Source organism: Etheostoma cragini, chromosome 13 (genome assembly GCF_013103735.1).
Source record: "Etheostoma cragini isolate CJK2018 chromosome 13, CSU_Ecrag_1.0, whole genome shotgun sequence".
NCBI classification, from domain to species: Eukaryota; Metazoa; Chordata; class Actinopteri; order Perciformes; family Percidae; genus Etheostoma; species Etheostoma cragini.
Window position 1 is genome coordinate 11,533,347 of NC_048419.1, and position 18,185 is coordinate 11,551,531.

General features: G+C 39.3%; 1 protein-coding gene across 4 annotated transcripts in view; it reads right to left on the reverse strand.

Moving 5' to 3' along the window:
- The window catches only part of klhl13 (kelch-like family member 13), a 37,422-nt gene that overhangs the window by 2,215 nt on the left and 17,022 nt on the right, over positions 1-18,185 (reverse strand). For 2 of the 4 annotated variants that reach the window (XM_034891055.1, XM_034891056.1), the window contains 6 exons: positions 17,699-17,770; positions 11,999-12,140; positions 10,853-10,985; positions 9,505-9,701; positions 7,714-8,509; positions 4,574-4,687 (listed from right to left, as the gene is read on the reverse strand). In XM_034891055.1, the coding sequence (XP_034746946.1) occupies positions 4,574-4,687; positions 7,714-8,509; positions 9,505-9,701; positions 10,853-10,985; positions 11,999-12,140; positions 17,699-17,770 (1,454 nt within the window). The remainder of the gene's footprint in view (positions 1-4,573; positions 4,688-7,713; positions 8,510-9,504; positions 9,702-10,852; positions 10,986-11,998; positions 12,141-17,698; positions 17,771-18,185) is intronic. The other 2 variants (XM_034891058.1, XM_034891057.1) reach the window with 1 other exon arrangement.

Genomic DNA, 18,185 nt, shown 5'->3' on the forward strand with positions numbered 1-18,185 from the left:
ATATAGAGTAGCTGTAGAGTTCCCTTGTAACACCATTGACCTGCTTGGTTGGTTGAATCAGTGCCAGCACACCCAAACATGGAGAATAGACACAAAGGTGAGGCAGGAAAAGGGGGCTCAGCATGTTCCAAAAATATCCCATAATAATAGAGTGTCCAGACGTTGAACTCCGGGAAAAAAAAACTATGCCTAACTCCTAACAATCAGAGCTTGTTTTTGAAGAAACAAACAAATGTACAGTCAAATCCCTCAAGGATGCACATTGCTAAAGACAAGCTACATGCTCGCTTTTTCTGTAGGATGGCCAGAAACAAATAGATCGACATTCACATACGTTGAGCTCTGTGTGGATTATGAATGGAACAGAAATCATTTGTGTTCCTCTTTTCACTTCTCAGATAAAGTTACAAACTACAGTGCTTTTTAGTTATAGTCCATATTCATCTAAGATATATTTAGTAACCCAAGTTTCTCCACTGAGATTAAACACACTGTTGAAGTCTTACGGTCAAGTTCACTTCACAGCCTTTAAAAATGTTTGAATGAGAGATCTTACAATCATTCAGCCATGTCCCTCGTTTGTTATAAATGGAGCAGTGAATAAGCAGACAGTAATTTAATCTCGTTAGCAAGCACAAAATGGAAATTTCGTCATTCATTTTGGGTCATCACTGACAGTTCCTTTCCACACCGAGTCACGTTATAAGACAGACTCAGGCTTAGGGTTGAGCAATGTCCCCTAAATTGGCAGTTGACGATGTAGACAGTAAAATATCGCGATGGACGATGATATCGCCGTCCCCTAATACGGGCTAACAATTAACATAGAAAAGATCAGACATACATTTACAACTTGACCCACTTTCACTTAACTACGGTGCCTTCAATCAGAGCTCTGTGATCTGTGTAACAACGCTACAGTGGAACGTTTAACAGAGCAACATTAATAACCTAATATACCATAATTACTGAGAACAAACTATTATACTATCCTCGGTTATATTAGCACTGAATAACGCATTCAACAAAACAAACAAATCTTGCAGCGCACATGAACAGATGCACAATATTAGTACACACATAAAATAGCACCCTTGTGAATTAGCCTACTGTTGCTAACGTACATTCATAAATCCTACGTAACATCGTCCCGTACCCACCCAAGGGACAACAGTTGTTGGCATCACAATGGCGATGATATCGTCTATCGGCACAACGCTACTCATCTTGTCTACAAAGACATTGGGCCAATGACTGCAGGATTGTTCACAAAAAAAGTCCACAAATCAACTCAACCTGTTTTTTCTGCACATTGCAAGTTTAAAAGGAGCTAGAAAAAATATTGGTCAATAATAGCGTATTGCAGATATATCTGCTATATTGGCTGATAAGGAACACAAGAAATGGAGAGCACTTAGAGCACTGACAAGTTTCGTAAGGCTGGACTCCCCAAATATCAATGTGTAACTGCCTAAAAAAAACCGTAGTCAAGTTATAATGACGACAAATCAATTTTTAAAAAATAATCACAACAACTCTAGTCTATGAGACTGTCTGCTATCAAGACACAAGTCTAAATTACAATGGAGTAAGTTTCCAGTTTGTAGATGTAGAGTTTTAAAAAATGGTCTGAACTGTAAGACCACGGGAGACTTGCACAGACCCTCCAGGTAAGACGCTGAACCAGAGACAGTGGGCTCTGTGCCGGTTCAGTACTCATGTCTGAACTGTGCCACACCGCTTGAGTTGTGATGGTCTGTGGGCTGAGTGAATTTGTCAGCTTCATCCAGCTGACGGGATACCTTCAGACAGTGCAGCAGCACAGCCGGAGAATGCGACTGATCTGCTGTGACAGACGGACACAGAACTCCACTTCAGCAAGGGGTCACCTTGCACAGCAAGACTGTAACCCACGAGACTGTGGGCGCTGCAACGCGGCCTCAGTGCAACAAAATTCCTCTAATGGGTAATGCTCTGTACCTTTTGCATTAAAAAGCACTACAGTCCATTACAGACCGGTTTCACGAGTCGTTATGCATGCTTCTTTCTTGGGTCATAACCCACAGCTGTATTCACAAAACTGCTTTACCAGCTTTATCTTGGTACATGCAAATATTAATGTTCCCCTACGTGTATTATAAACTGCTACCGATGGAAAGCATGACATTGTGTCAGTGTGTAATTTACCAGGCTACTGGCCTGCTATTGAGCATCACTCAAACATAAAACCTACACAAAAGAAATCCATTCGTATACAAAAAGGGTGAACGATAAATACTATGTGCTGCAGAGTAGAGCCTGTGGCAAAAAGATTGAAAACAGCTGGCTATTGGCAGATTAGCTCAGTCCGTGACCATGTTGTTCATCATGTCATTTTTTATTTATTTTTTTAAAGTGAAAATGTCCCTTTTATCTACACTCCACGGTAACATTAGTCTTGCAAATCATGTGGTCTGTGGGGTCCCTGAGATGCCCCAGATGTTTTGATTCCCAAGTGAGACACCAACTCATTTAAATGTCATTGAAGTTTTGCTTTTTGTTTGCCTAAACAATGGTATTAATACATTTATGAAATTAGTTCTTAATTTCTGACCCGTTACCTGGCTTCCAGCGGGCACTGCTTTCTTTTCCACGTGCATGCACACATTACCAATTCTTGCAGCACAATGTGAAACACGAAAAACAAAAACAAAAACCAATTGACAAACCGTTTTTAGGAGACACAAACCATACAAAAACATATTCCTGCATGTCAAGAGTGGGATTTAACATTAGGTTCCTACCACTTTTTGCCAGTTTCCCTGTTTTTGGGGATAGCTTTTCCTTAAATGATTTGGATATTTGTCTCACACACACACACACACACACACACACACACACACACACACACACACACACACACACACACACACACACACACACACACACACACACACACACACACACACACACACACACACACACACACACACACACACACACACACACACACACACACACACACACACACACACACACACACACACACACACACACACACGACTAGGTGGACAGATTATATCTCCACCCTGGCCTGGGAACGCCTCGGGATCCCCCAGCCAGAAGTTTGGGATCCCCTGCTGGAGCTGCTATCCTCGCAACCCGAATATTGGGCTAACTGGATATTGACTACCTAATATGGTAGGTAATGTCTTGTGTATAATATTAACAAAGATTTGCAGGAATAATGAGATCTATGGATTATGAAAATAAATTTGCTGGTTGTGTGCACAGTAATGAATATCAGGAAGTGTCTCTAATAGCACCTTACATTATAAATAAGCTTAATACTACTGCTAACAAGGTTTTCAATATTTTATTATTCAATTGCCAAAGCCTCCCAGCTTGCAAGTACAGAGTGTAACTGGTGCAGATATGTAAATGTTGTTCAAGTATGTAAATGTTGTTCATGTATGTTAATTCACCAGGACTGTAGAGGCTTTAAGTCTTTCCCATTACCAATTTACCATCTCTTTAAATCCTCACAGACTCACAGATGCATTGGTTGAAATTCTGACTTTGTTAATTGTAATTGCTTTACTACTCAAATGGCAAATGTTTATCCTTTTGGTGGTGGTTTTTCCGATATTTACAAACATATCTAGTCAATCATATCTCTGGAAACCTCCAGTGGTGGATATGAACGTTGTTTATGTTCATGTGTTGTAGAGCGCTGACAGTACCCGCGGCCAGGAGGGATTACCAACACAGGCTCTTCAGTGTTGCACCTCCTACACAGGCTTCATTCCTTTACTTTGCTCCATCCTTCCCAATTTCCCTTCCACCCCTCCAAATCCCTTTCCTTTTTAGCACTGCTCTGGATTAGTCACACTGAGAAACTAGGGCTCATCTCCATAACGCAGGATTTGTGTGTTCAATCCTATGAATTGAACATGTACGGAGGTGACACCTAAAGAGTAATCTCAGTGTCCACCCTCTGCCGTATGCACTGAATCCTCACAGACTTTAACCGACTGCACCTGTGTTTGGCATAGATGAATCAAGCATGTGACGAAGGATTTGCGCGGGAGAGACACTCTTTTCAGTTCAAGGTAAAAAAAAAAGATCCAAAAACGTAGCATTAGCAGACAGATAGAAATCTTTTTACAGACTCACTAAAAACCCTCCAAACCTGGAATTTTCTGTGTGTACCTTTTGTCAAAAACCTAAATTTGAAACAAAATTCATGGCTTAACAGTTTCAATAACACTAAACCGTCTTTTATTTTTGTAACCCCACTCCCCCTTCAGCGCTCTAATGCATGTGCCAATCACAAATAGAATCTTAAATCTCTTGATGACTCATGGCAATGCATGATACATACAGCGGAGTTTGGAGGAAAGGTATCAGATGAGGAAACCGCAGATTAGATTTCATGGACTTAAATGTTATGAAATGTAATTAGCTTTTTGCTCTAGTTTGAGATATGCACTATATAATGCACTGAAATCCATTATAATTATAACTTCAAGACATAAAATCTATGTTTAAACTCACTACACATTCACACAGCATTACGAAGGAACTCACTTACCTGAAATATACATATAACCACCATACACCGTCCCAGCGTGGCCATAATGTGGTTCATTCATTTTGGCAACATATGTCCATTCATTCGTCCTTGGGTTGTAGCATTCCACAGTAGCTTGAAGAAAAAGACGAGGAAAAAAAAAGAACGTATTAGTAGAAAGTAGGTCAAGACACAACTAAGGAGACTAAGGAAGACAAACAGCAGCAAATGAGGCCTTGGAGGGTCTCAGCGTGGGAGCTAAAACACAGATTTAACAGTACACACCCCTTCAACCCCACCAGCACTACGCACTAACTGCAAAGGAAATTGGTAGATTGTAAGATCCTTTATTTTAAGGCCTCTGAGAATGGTTTTACAATATCTGTGCAAAAGAGGAATACAGGACACCGGGATTCATGAGTCATGCTCATAGGTGAGTGACCTAACAAGCAGCAAGTCAACTTGTGTGCTCACTGTGGGAGTTGTGAGCAAGTTTGACAACTAGCAGGAGGGATGTAGACTTAGGCATCAAGGGATCTTCCCCTCAAAGGCGTTAGCCTCAATGAAGTGTTATAATTTACATTACAACAAGGGTGTGGGCTTTGCACTTTTTAGCCTCAAACGCCATCGTCGAACATAAGGGGAAGCGCAGGTGTACATTTTACCCCAACACCATGGGCCACAGACAAGTGATCTTCTTATTATCTTCTCAGCTCTGGGAAGTCTCATCTGCATTTAATGGGATAAAGAGTTGAGATTTTCAAATATATATGACTGATTTAATCAAAATTATATCTTGTTTCACAGAGTGCGTCTAATAGAAAAAGTAGTTGGTAAACGGATTAACAATGGTCAGAGACAATAAGGGGTCTCAGCTGAACATGGAGAATATTTTAAAGGCTTTGGTGAATTCAATGACTTGGAAAATATTCACACTGGTTCCAAAATACAGCAGTATGCTCCAAGCCACAAAGCAGTGTGAGCCACCTGGGGAAATGTCAGCGGGGAAAATGAGTGAGTGCTTTACTCTGCTTGCTCAACAACCATCATCAAAGTGACCTTGAGCGGTGCACAAAATATTGCAGCCACTCAGGGGAAGCAGAACGGACATATTAGAAGACAATACTCGTACTAAGTGCAGGGAAATTACATGAATGCAGAGCAGGGTCGGACTCAAAAAGTAATACTCGTTATTAAGAAAATTTGGGGAATTAAACAAATGATTTTTAACATGAGTAAACACTGAATGTTGCTGATTCACCTACCGACACCAGAACCTAATTTAACTTGTGGATTTCTTTTTTTTACATTACTCTTAGATTTTCCTATGATCATCTGAAAAGGTCCTATTTTTAATTAGCATGATTTTTCTCTTCTGCAGGCTGTTCACCAAAAGCTAATAGGACAGGTATCTGGTGACATCTGGTTATACTCACTCTGTAGCATACTTCTCTGACCTACAGCAGTGATTCCAACGTGTGGGCTCGGGACCCCGTGATGGGATCAAACGTGACTGTCAGTTATCCGTGCTGCTATCGACAATTATTGAATAATTGTCAAATGATCATCTGATCATCTGATCATCAACTAACTTTATAACAAAATGTTTATTCTCTCAATTGTGTGACTTAGGTAGCCGTTTCAATGTTGTAATTTGTTTTTTTAACTATATAACTATATAACTGGATAATAATTATAAGTTTAAGACCTATAAAAAGGTCTTATTATTTGTCAAATATATTTTTGTCATTTCAAAAGATAAAAACAGAGAATAAGCACATAAAACAGGGAATGAAGTCTGGCTACGTAACAAAACAAATATGCAAAGTATACCAGTTAAAATAGAAAGGTCCCTCCTGGAAATATCCATCTGGACGTTGTTAAGCTTTTCTTTTCTAACCTGGGCATTCAGATGTAACAGTAAAACCACACCCGTATGACCTACCCAGAGTAAACACATATAATGCAGGGACTGAGCACCTCCAGAAAACATCAAGGCTAAACCACATGCAGTAAATGGGCAGTGAAACGTAAAGCAGAAAAAGGCAGTATGGAGACAGACAGTGAACCGGGGCCGTGTTCTTTTTGGTCTAATTATAAACCAGAAGAGAAGACTGCTCACACAGTGGCCTCTCCCTCTCTCCACTGCAGTTACAGATCTGAATTTAAGTATTGGGTGGCACCTCTCTGTGGTCCACAGTTGCGGATGCAGGGATTCCAGATTGGTTACTCATCAACTAAACTACAATGAGCAGATATAAATAAATCACTCCATTGAAGTGATCCAACCAGATGGGTGAATTGTGAGTCCAAATGTCACAAAATGATGTTTAAAAACTATTGAAAGCACCAGATTACTGATTTATAATAATAATCTGATACGACCCCTTTATAAATCACTGACAAGTTGTATAAAACTTTCCAATTCCTCTCTGCCAGTACGGTTTGTGTCCCCAGCGGTCCTGACCTACAATTCAATGGCATCTGATAACGCCTTGTAGTAAAACCTAAATTTAATTTAATCTTGAATATTTGCTGTTGTCAAATTTGACGTAGTGTTTTTGTAGCTAGATAGCACTTTGTTGCCACCAGCACAGGGTGTACAACGACCTTAATATTGCTATCTCTAGCTGACATAAATAGTGACTGTATTTCCAGCATAGACTGTATTTACGGTCTAAGATGGACGTTTTCTAGCTGGAAATCAATCTCCTCCCTCCATTGTTGTTTATGTCTCTGCTTGGTACACGTGAACTGTCCTCATGCTGAAAACGTGACTTGACGCATGCGTGACATCACTCCCCGAGACGCATGAAGAAATTAAAAATATATATTTTTGCTTCCTTCTCGCGTCTAAATACTGTAGAAATCCACACTGACCTGGATACACAACTTTAATCTGATTACTGGTCTTGAAATAGTAATGCGTTAGATTACCCATTAATGAAATAAGTGGTCAGATCAGATTAATGCATCACTGGTAGGCACAACCACTTGATTACCAGTGTCAGTATGTGTCATATCAGCCTTAATAAACTGCACTTTTAACCTACTGCTCCTTGGCATTTAAGTGTATAATCTCATACAATATTAATTAAAGTTGTCTGCTGTTGCTTAAAAGGACACATAAAAAAACAAAACAAGCAGGGAAATAAACTCACCAAGCTCCCCGGCAGCGTTCCTTCCACCAACAGCGTAGAGGTGTCCCTTGAGTGCACTGAGGTGGAAGAAGGTACGCTTCTCATTAAGGCATGCCACCTGCATCCACTTGTTGTAGCGGGGATCGTACCGGAACACAGTGTCCACTGCTGTCTTGCCTTTGGTGTCGTAGTTGCTTTGGCCACCCACCACATAGAGAAAATTACCTATGACGGCAATGCCGTGTTGGTAGCGGGGTGCATCCATGGGTGCCAGCGCCTTCCACTCGTGAGCTTTCTCATCAAAAAGACGCAGCTCCTTACTCACAACCAGCTGCTGGCGCAGAACGCCACCCAGGGTGACCAGGTGGGCACTGTCTGAGCGGATGGCTGTCCGTTCTGACTGCATAACTGGCTGCATGTAGGGCATCATTTGGTAGTTGCTAGCCTCCAGGAGAAGGTTGACGCAGGTGTTGTCCGTGCGCATAAAGTCCACTGTCTGCACGTGATTGATGAGTTCCTGTGGGTTCATGAGGGGAAAGCGGATGTTCTTCATGAGCTTTGGGGCAAAGTCCATACGACCGTCTTCGTAGCGTAACCAGCGGCAAGCAGCCTTGAACAGGTCCAACTCAGTGCAGTGTTTCAAGCTGTTGCTGGACAGTACAAAAGCCAACCGTTCAAACGGTAGCTTGACAAACTCTCCCGTGCCCAGCAGTGAGGGGAAGTTTTTCAGGATGAAGTTGTTGACATATTTGTCCACCTCTGTGAGGTTATACGCGTTGGCAATGCGCCCCACCTCAACACAGTTGTCAAGAGAAACCTGGAAGGAAGAAGAGATCAAAATCTTGGAAGTCCGCATCCAAGACTGACAACACAACTTTGGATATGAATGACTGGATCTTCCTAAGTTGAATAGATAAACTTTCCTTACGTGGGATAACTTCTAATAACAAAATATCAGTCATTTAGCAATGAGGGATGCTGCAATCAGAGCCAAATGAACATACCGTCTACACCTATAACACAGAACATAAGTAGTGAGCAAGAGGATTTGTTGTTTTCTCTGTTTTCCAGCATTTTAAGACTGTTGGCAAAATAAGTAAGCAATTTTAAGATGTCAACATGTTCTCTAGGAATTCTTAAAAAATTGAATCTACACACACACACACAGTGGATTTAGTTACATTTTAGCAGTGTATTCAAAAGTAAGAACAAGCTCATACCTTCAGAACACACCAAAGTTCATGTACATTAATAGGAGTTGCCCTGCCAATTTTATATACAAATTCTATGTAGAAAGGAAATGTTTACACACTGAATGTTGCCATTTTCTACAATAACATCTTAAACAGTATATCTGGTACCATTCTAGCCAAGCAGAATTGTCAAGTTGGTTGAATAAGTGCACTGAAAACCTGAAACAGCTCTTTTTTTTAAATGCTAGGCTTTCTGGGCTTTCCATGGCAAGCTTTGTGAGACAGACCATGACCATGCAGTAGTTACTATTCATCAGCAAGTTGATCTAATGTAAGTGTAACCTACCAGAATTTGTCCACCATAACGTAGCTCTCCTCCTCTTTATTGCCGTGATTATATCTTCTGACCGATAGTTTCTACTTCTTCTTCTAATCCTTCTTGAAATGTGCTTTTATGAAAGTGCTTGCCAAAATATTTTGGGGAAATAACCCGCAGCTTTCAAAAAGTTTTTAATATTTCATCCAACATGTTCAACAAATGTACAACTGGCCAACCCTGGAGGAAAGCTGTGTGCTGTGCAGTAATGTGTAGCGGTGGCTTGTGTGTCTGTCTCCTTACCCCAGATATAAGAAAAACCTTGCAGAAGTCCAGGACAGGAAGGATTTGTAAAAAGCTGGCTGCCTCAAGTGTGTCTTGCAGATTCTCCATGTTGAGTGACAACTTGGCCGTGTAGATAAAGTCAATGATCTTCTTTAGGCCTATTCGGTTAACTCCGTGAAGCTTGATGCACATTAAATCCTGTTCTTTCATTCCACCTGCATCAAGGGGAGAAAAAGAAGAGGTGTTTCAACTCTATACCTAATCTTATTTGACTAACACGTCTGTGAGCAGCCAAATCTATCGGCTTTTTTAAAGAACTTGAAGAGTAAAGTGCATATAACTGAACAAATTAATTTAAACATTATTTCATTTAGCTATCTATGCCATTGGGCATAAATGACAATGAAATGTTTTCAGTGTTGAAGGACTTATGTTCAAAGAAAGGATTTAAGGTCTTAGAGAGAATCCAATTACTAAGCATCTGTGTTCACACAGCTCCCTTATCACTAATGAGCTATCCCACAGTTCAATTCCCCTTACTTTTCTTCTATTCTCATGTCAGAACCTTCTTAATCTTTATCATATACTTTAAATGACACGTTTTCAAACTTAATTTTATAACTGTCTTGATATGACATCCAAAGTAGCTCTGCTGAGTATTAAAAAAATAAAATAAAAAAATAAAAATGTCTTTCCTTTCATTGCTCAGTAATGCAAATGACAAGGGTGCTACAATTACTAATCAATGATTGAGTCATGAAAAATAACAAACTACAGGTCCAATCATAGGGCCACTTTTACTAACATCTGTGTAACTAGGTTTCCTTGGGTTTAACCACAAAAGGCCATACAACACCGGTCTTTTCAGTCTAATTACCTTTTTGCATCCTGCAAATGTTTGTAGAAATAGAGCACCTCATTTCTAGATAAGACTGTTTATCGGTTATTCCTCAAAATACCATTCACACCATCTACCATCTACCTCTGCCAACAGTGTGCAGAGAAGAGAAAACAGGCTAATAAGTTACATTCACAACCACCAATGACCATGAATGCATAACAATGAGGGTGCAGGTTGGTTTTATAAACATTGACACTGTTGTGAATATACATGCAATACTGGAGGGACGTGTGCACAAGGTCAAATTGCGTTATCTCTCAGGAGGCAAAATGCCGTCTTGAAGCATGGAAATGTTGACTAATAAAAAATGGTTTACCAGAAAATACAGTGCAGGAGTGAAGACGATACAACGCAATAAAAAGAAGAAGAAAAAAAAGCGCAGATCCTGCACAAATCAGCGGAAATGGTACCATTCAAGTGGCTAACCCAACTGCACCTGGTTAGTGCAAGGCTTTGCAGACCCACCTGTGAACATGGCTTTGAAATAGTCGGAGGAAGAGGCCATCATGGCGCGGTGAACAGGGAAAGCTTCATCGCCATCCCCAGCCACCAGTGTGACGTCACATAGTAAACCTTCTATCCTCAGCTGGTCAAATCCCTAGGAGGAGATGGGGAAAGGTGAGGGATGATTGGTACTGAGCCAAGCTTAAAAGGACCTGAACTATGCAGTGGTTGTATTCCAGAGAAGTAGACCACGGCATGACTGATATGAGCTCATAGAAAAATTGGTATGTGATAAACACATCCTTCATCTCCGTCCCACTATTTGCCATGACCTACGAGCCAATCATAACAGCACTGATAGCAGGCAAGCATAAAAAAAAAACATACAATACGGCTACACCCGGTAACGCCCTGCAGTGCCCTGCTGCACCATGATCTACTACAACTACTATTTCTAGTCATAGTTCCATTATATTTATTGTGACTATTACTGGCACTGTGCATCACACCTTTAACTGGCACCGAGAGCCTGGGTCTGTCTGAGCTTTCTCCCTAAAAGGACGTTTTTCCTTGTTACTGTCGCACTAAATGCTTGCTCTTGGAGGATTACTGGAATTGTTGGGTCTTTGTAAATTATAGAGTATGTACTGTTGTTCTTGTTTATTTCTTTTTTTAAATATTAGATAAGTTTGACTACACTTCAATTATAGGAAACTTTGGGTTATTTATTCATATTTATTTAACTGTCAACACTTGCTTCAAATACATACTTATTTTTGGAAGAAAGTAGGTCATTTCAAGAACTTAAATAAAAAGAAATGAAAAGAATTTGATTTATTTTCGGTTAAATATTTGATCAGCAGTGTACCATAATAGTTTCATTGTGCTCCCTTATTATTTCAAATTACACAGAAACCAAACCCCAAATGCTCTGTTAATCATTGAAATATTGTCCAAGCTATTAAATCGTATCCTGTAATTCATTAACCACTTTTCTAGTCTAATAGTAGGCGTAGATTAACTTGGATAGCTATTTATCTCATTGATAAATTAGTGATAGTAAGGAATCTAAATTACTCTACTTCACTTTATTGAAACAATATTATCAGACAATGATGATAATTGACTAAACACGCTTCATATGACACTAAATGTCTGAACTCTTACCTGAAGAACCACTGAGCTGTGTGTGTTGCTTGTGAAAAATCGAGTGTTTCCAGGTTTTGATGCCTGAAGGTGAGCAGAGATGCCCATATCACCATAACCCAGAGCAACTTTCATGTGAGCGTCGTCGTCCTCCACGAGGGATCTGTTAGGAAAAAGAGAAGGTTTTACTTTAAAAAAAAAAAGGGAAGAAAAAACACGTTTCAATCTAATTTTACCCTATGGAAAGTAGGACACAGAAGTTCTCAAAGTGACACTACTTAAATACATATTGGGTGGTGGTAGCCTCATTGTTAGACAAATTGTCAGCAAAAGTTGCAGATCTGTAAGCTTGGAGCACCTGGAAAGAATGCGGCAGGGGGAATGTACAAGGCATGATCCATACTTTTATAGGTGCCTTTGGACAAAGAACTTAACTTCCGTCCAACTAAGTCCACTCATTTGGTCTTAAATATGACTAGCTGCTTCCAAATTTCATAAAAATAACCATTCTTCCTAGTTCAAAGGAAGAAGAAATGTACATAACATCACAGCAAATTCCCTTCAATATCAGGGACACCTTGTAAAACTGGAGCTCAGGATGGATTAAATAACATTAGCTACCAAACCATTTTATCAATAACATCAGCAATGAATGTCACTTTTATTAGCCATATTATCATTTAGAACGGATACTTATAGGTTGTTACATTTGAAATACCGGAGGCACTCAATTAAACTACAGTAACTTTTACATTATCATACTGTGCTTTTGCATGTGTATGCAAACAAAATCTAAGCTGATGAAGTATAAACTAGCAAACTTTATTTCTAGAACAATAAAAAATGTGTTGTAAAATCCGGCATTTCATTTACAGCCACAATGAACCAACTGAATTCCTTAGTAGTGTACGAGAATTACCTAAAAGCTTCTGTTGTGTGTACAACTTAAATCACATTTGTCATACGGCCAGCGAGGGTGAGGGATGGTGATGTTATTTGGTCAGTCATACTCAACAGCAAGATATGTCAACAACTGGCCAGGGTGTCTTAAAATCTGGCTGAATATTCACCGCCATTAGTGTGTGAGTGAGTGTGTGAGCCCTTTGGATAAAAGCGGTATGTAAAATGGAGCCATTTACTAAATTACCACTTTAACACAATACATATCATAATCCAATTAATAATTAAATTTGAATGACCTTCCATCTTGCACCAAAAAACCGGACCTGCTTGACGTGAGAGTGAACGTGGAAAGTGTGACTCAGACCCCCAAGGGGAATACTCTCTGCAAATGGGTACATTTTGCACTGACAAAACTGACTTTAGAGAATGAAGCTCAATTGGGTAAAAAAAAAATCTCAGAGTCTGTGAATCAACAAAAACCAGCCAAGCATTTATCATCTACTATCATACAGCACAACTGTATCTAAAGGTTATAGGATAAGAAAATAATGTTGATTTAAATTTGATGCCAAGCGCCTGCATTTCAAAATGTGAAAGTGCTGCCTCTATAAAAGAAACTGCTGGTCTTGTTAAAACAAAAGACTATAAAACATATCTTTCAGAAAAGAGAGTCAACTGAGTTGAGGCAGGTTGGCATTCTTTAAGTAAGATAATAACTTTAATGTAACATCAAAAAAGCACTTGAGGACTTGTGACTGATAATAATGAGGGTGGTTAGTGTAAAAAAGTGCCTTAAAAGGAGAATTACAGTCAATTTCAACATGTAGCTCTGTCTTTTCTTTTTTTTTTTTTTTTAGATGTGTAGTGCTGTCAGTAGCGAGACAAATGAAAACCATTGGTGCAGTCTACACGGAGTTATTCTCCTGCTAGAGTTAACACCCAAAAGGCTTTAACAGGGCAAGTTTTAAATATGTGTTCAGCCTCTAAACATGCTCAAAATGCCATTACCAGTGCCTAGCCGTGTCATTTCATTTTTTTCATTGATTTGTTTATTTGAAAAGGGGACAATGTACACTGATCAACATTCAAAGCAAATGTAAGCGTACCCGAGTTAGCCGTAGGCTAATTTTCATCGGCAGTCCCCTAGCCAGATGTTAGTGTGCAGTTATTCCTTCCAAGTGAACATAGCGAATCTGACTGCAGTAGATGTGACAGAAAGGCATAAAACCTGTGACAATCAACTAGTGTGGACTTTACCGGGAAACAGGAAGTAAACAGAGGAATGGATTTACACAACTTTTATGCCTTTCTGTCACATCTATTGCGGTCAGATTCATTGTGTTCCCTCAGGAGAAGTAACTGCACATGGCTTGGCACTGGTAATTACATTTTGAGCATGTTTAGAGGCTAAGAACACATTTTAAACGTGCCCTGTTAAGCCTGTTGGGTGTTAACTCTAGCAGGAGGATAACTCTGTGTAGACTGCACTGACTGTTTTCATTTGTCTCGCTACTGACAGACCTGCACGTTTAAAATAAAACAGAGCTACAGGTTGAAATAGTCTGGAATTCTCCTTTAACCTGCCCTGTTTTTAATAAGAGGGGATGCACATGGACAGAAGGGCTATACAATAGAATGGCCCACAAACAGGTGCACACTGAATGAAAACTGAGCCTAAAAGCAGGGCTGTAGTAATCAAGACCGTTTTTCTATGGACTCAGACTTGTCTCGGACTCTGTAGTATTTGGACTCGGACTTGTCTCAGACTCGGCCACTGGTCTTGCCCAATATGACTTTTGGTCTCGACCGAGTCCAGCTGTCTTTATCATGTTGATGATAATATTGTTGGGAAATTAATACACAGTTCGGGGGGGGGGATATTTTTCGGCTTTCTACAAGTTTAGACAGCTAACATTAGCTAACGCTACGCCCATGTTTGCTAACGCACCAGCGTTAGCCTAGCTTACGCTTACTAACGCTAGGTAAATATTACGGCTGCCTTCGGAGTTTCCAATATCTGCGTCCACGTTGTCAACATAAGACCTGTGGCGTTAGTTAGAGCCATCATTGTCTTACATAAAATAAGCTTTGCGCCTACGAGATGGGTGGGTTTTTGTTACGTTATAAAAAAGCTTACTGAATATAGTTAGCCCGTTTGTATGCTAGCGGACATTAGCTAACGTTGCCGAGCCGTGTGTGTTTGTGTTTTAACGAACATATGTTAACTTACACACTTTTCGTTGTTGTTTAACCAAACTTTGTTTTCTGAAAATACATGTATTTCCTATTAACCCACGTCCAAATAACAATAGATTACAATATTTTTTAGGGAAGCCATAAACCAACCATAGGGCTACACCCTGTAATACTTGTAAGCTCATTTCTACACTACATCTGGAGTGAAGCTATGTTGTCATTTATTTGCTCAAATGCTCAGTACTAGTACTACTGTAACAGTATTGTCTATGTAGCTATTATGAGTTATCACCATATGATATCAAGGGGAATGGCAATACTCATAAATCCTGGGTGTTCTGACATTGTTTTTGCTTTTATATCAACAAATAACCCAAATTGATTGTCTTGATACTGTCATGCATAAGACCTTTTTTCTGTCCTGGACTCGGTCTTGACTCGGACTCGAACCTCTCTGGACGACTCGGACTCGAACCTGTTTGGACTCTGGCTTGACTTGGACTCAACTAGTCCTGGTCTTGGACTTGTCTTGGACTCGACAAAGGTGGTCTTGACTACAGTCCTACCTAAAAGTATTACAACTATGCTTTCTGCAATTTATAACGATGACAGAATAGTCACAAAAAGGTGCTCATTTTGAGATTTAGACTGGCCCGGTTTTGATACAATAGTCTTTTACAATAAAAGGGAGGCTCAGCAGAACAGTAAATTTGTGTCTTCAAACAGGCCCATGAGCAGGCAGCACTTGTCAGATGTAATAGACTAATGGTTTTTGGGTGGACTACTTATATAATGAAGCAACTTTGAAGTCCTTGTGTGAATGAACACTTGAGTTTTATTGTGGTTAGCAGAGTGGTTTTATAACTTGCAAGGAAATGTCCCCTGTGATTTGAGAGGATGCTAATCAACATATATAAATAAAACATAGCTTTAAGATGATTTGGAAAAATGTTTGAAATTAATTTGTCCACTCATGTGGCAGATTTAGGCTGATAATTTAATATGCAAAACTTATTACACTTTAATTAAAAAATCTCTTTTCCTCTCACTCAAAAATAGTATAAATGTGAAGATGTGCCCATTTAATATTTGTTTCAGATGCAGGTGGACATACATGTCAACAAGAACTAAAGAATGTCCTCAAGGCTGAAAAGCTACTTTTTTCACTCAGACTCACTGTACTTCCAAACTTTCAATGTGACTATTTTAAGAGTAATCACATATAATAATGTGTATGTCTGCAATAGAGATGTAAAGTAGTCTTTATGTAGGCTAACAGACGTACATATCACTATGTTCTACTATCAATACAAGGTTTGTAAATTCTGTTACATAAAAAGGGTGCTCTGCCTGTCTATTATCTTTTAAAGGTAACACTCCATGACACATGTGATGAAACAATGTCAGGGATTTGTTATTTATCTAAAGATTCTGACAAGGATCACGATCAAAATGCTAATAATAAGTGTGATGCTATGAAGGAGAAATGTGCAAGATCCTTTTTATTTGATTACAATTAAAAAACAGATTGCGGAGAGTTGTTGTTAAATATAGTCGTTACATCAGGACACACCTAGACAGACAGAATAAGGTTCCACTTACAGCTGAATGAATAATCTGTGCCAGGTTAATGATTTATATGTTATTTCTACCTAAATGCTGACCTCTATCATTCAGCCATGAGATTAACAGCAGCACTCAAAAGGGAAACACATATTTAATATATAGGAGGGGGAGTTGTGCTATATGCTATGCCCTATTAAATCCATCAACAACAAAAAAAGACAGTGGAAATGCATAATAACGATAATTATTTGCAAAGTTGTGATTCAAAATTGACCAAAGTCACTTGGAGGTGAAAAACAATTGTTATATTAATTTATACTCTTTATCAAACCCCAATGGGGAAATTACAATTAACAGTTACACTATAGACATGTCAACGCTGCTTTATCTGGTGAGAAAAGTAATTAAGGGGAAAACGTTCCATGCCAACTTTACCTAAGGATTTGTGAGATTGAAAACTTTCCTTCACTTTTCTTGTCAAAGAAACTTCACTTTAAGGGCTCCGATGCTCCGAGCCAAACTCAAAGCCGACAAAGTCTGACTGATCAAACGTTTTGGCTCACCTCACATGTTTGCACATGGACACACCACTAACTTCAACCATCTAACAGTCAACTGCAATCTCTTTTCAAGACTAACGATTAGGCCAAAGATATTTGGGGTATAGGATGGATGAATATTAAAAGAAGATCAGGTGGAATCTTCTCGTCATTCCTTTCACAAGCTGTACCAGGTAGGAAGACCAATGAGAATACATCAAAAACAGAGACAAAATGAGCACAAAGACATGAAGGTTTCTGCTACCACATGAGGTAAGGAAACAACTATGATCCAAGCCACACATGCTTGAGGTCTATGGTATACAAATCTTGATGATATAAACTGATGATGAGAGGATGGGATCAGTAATAAACTATGTTTTTTAAGGAGATGACCATGGACCACGTCTAGTAGGAATTTCTGAACACTACCACACAACGCTAAATAACTGGCACAGCCTAAACAGTGGTCACAATACACTGACACACAGCAAAGGCAATGAACTGGCACATTTACCCTGTCAGCTGGTAAGTCGGACAGGCAGCGAGGAGAGAGTGAGTTGTCCAAACCACAAAGGAGTGTTGGTGGCTGCCGAAACGAAACAAAAAAAGACAACAGCTACAGCATCCCACATAATACGTTTTACTCCTCCCAAACACCCCAGAGAACCTGGAGGCCGAATCCTTAGCTGCATCAGGGGTGTGCTTAAAGATAATCATGTCTGAAAGCATTAATGCAGCTCAGCACTGACAAATGAAAAAAGAATTAATAAACATCAGAATAGTTCACAATCTATTAGTCTGTCAATTGCCTATTACTGACGCTAACTGTGGGTTTATTTTTGGTTTTATGTGTATCACTTTTTTAAATATTTACGTGAAAATGACTAAATTGAGTTAACATTAGGAAAATTCTTCAGATACATTGATACAAAAACTGTTGAGTTCTTACATAATTGACCATGTTTAAAATAGGTAAATATGTATATATATATATATATACA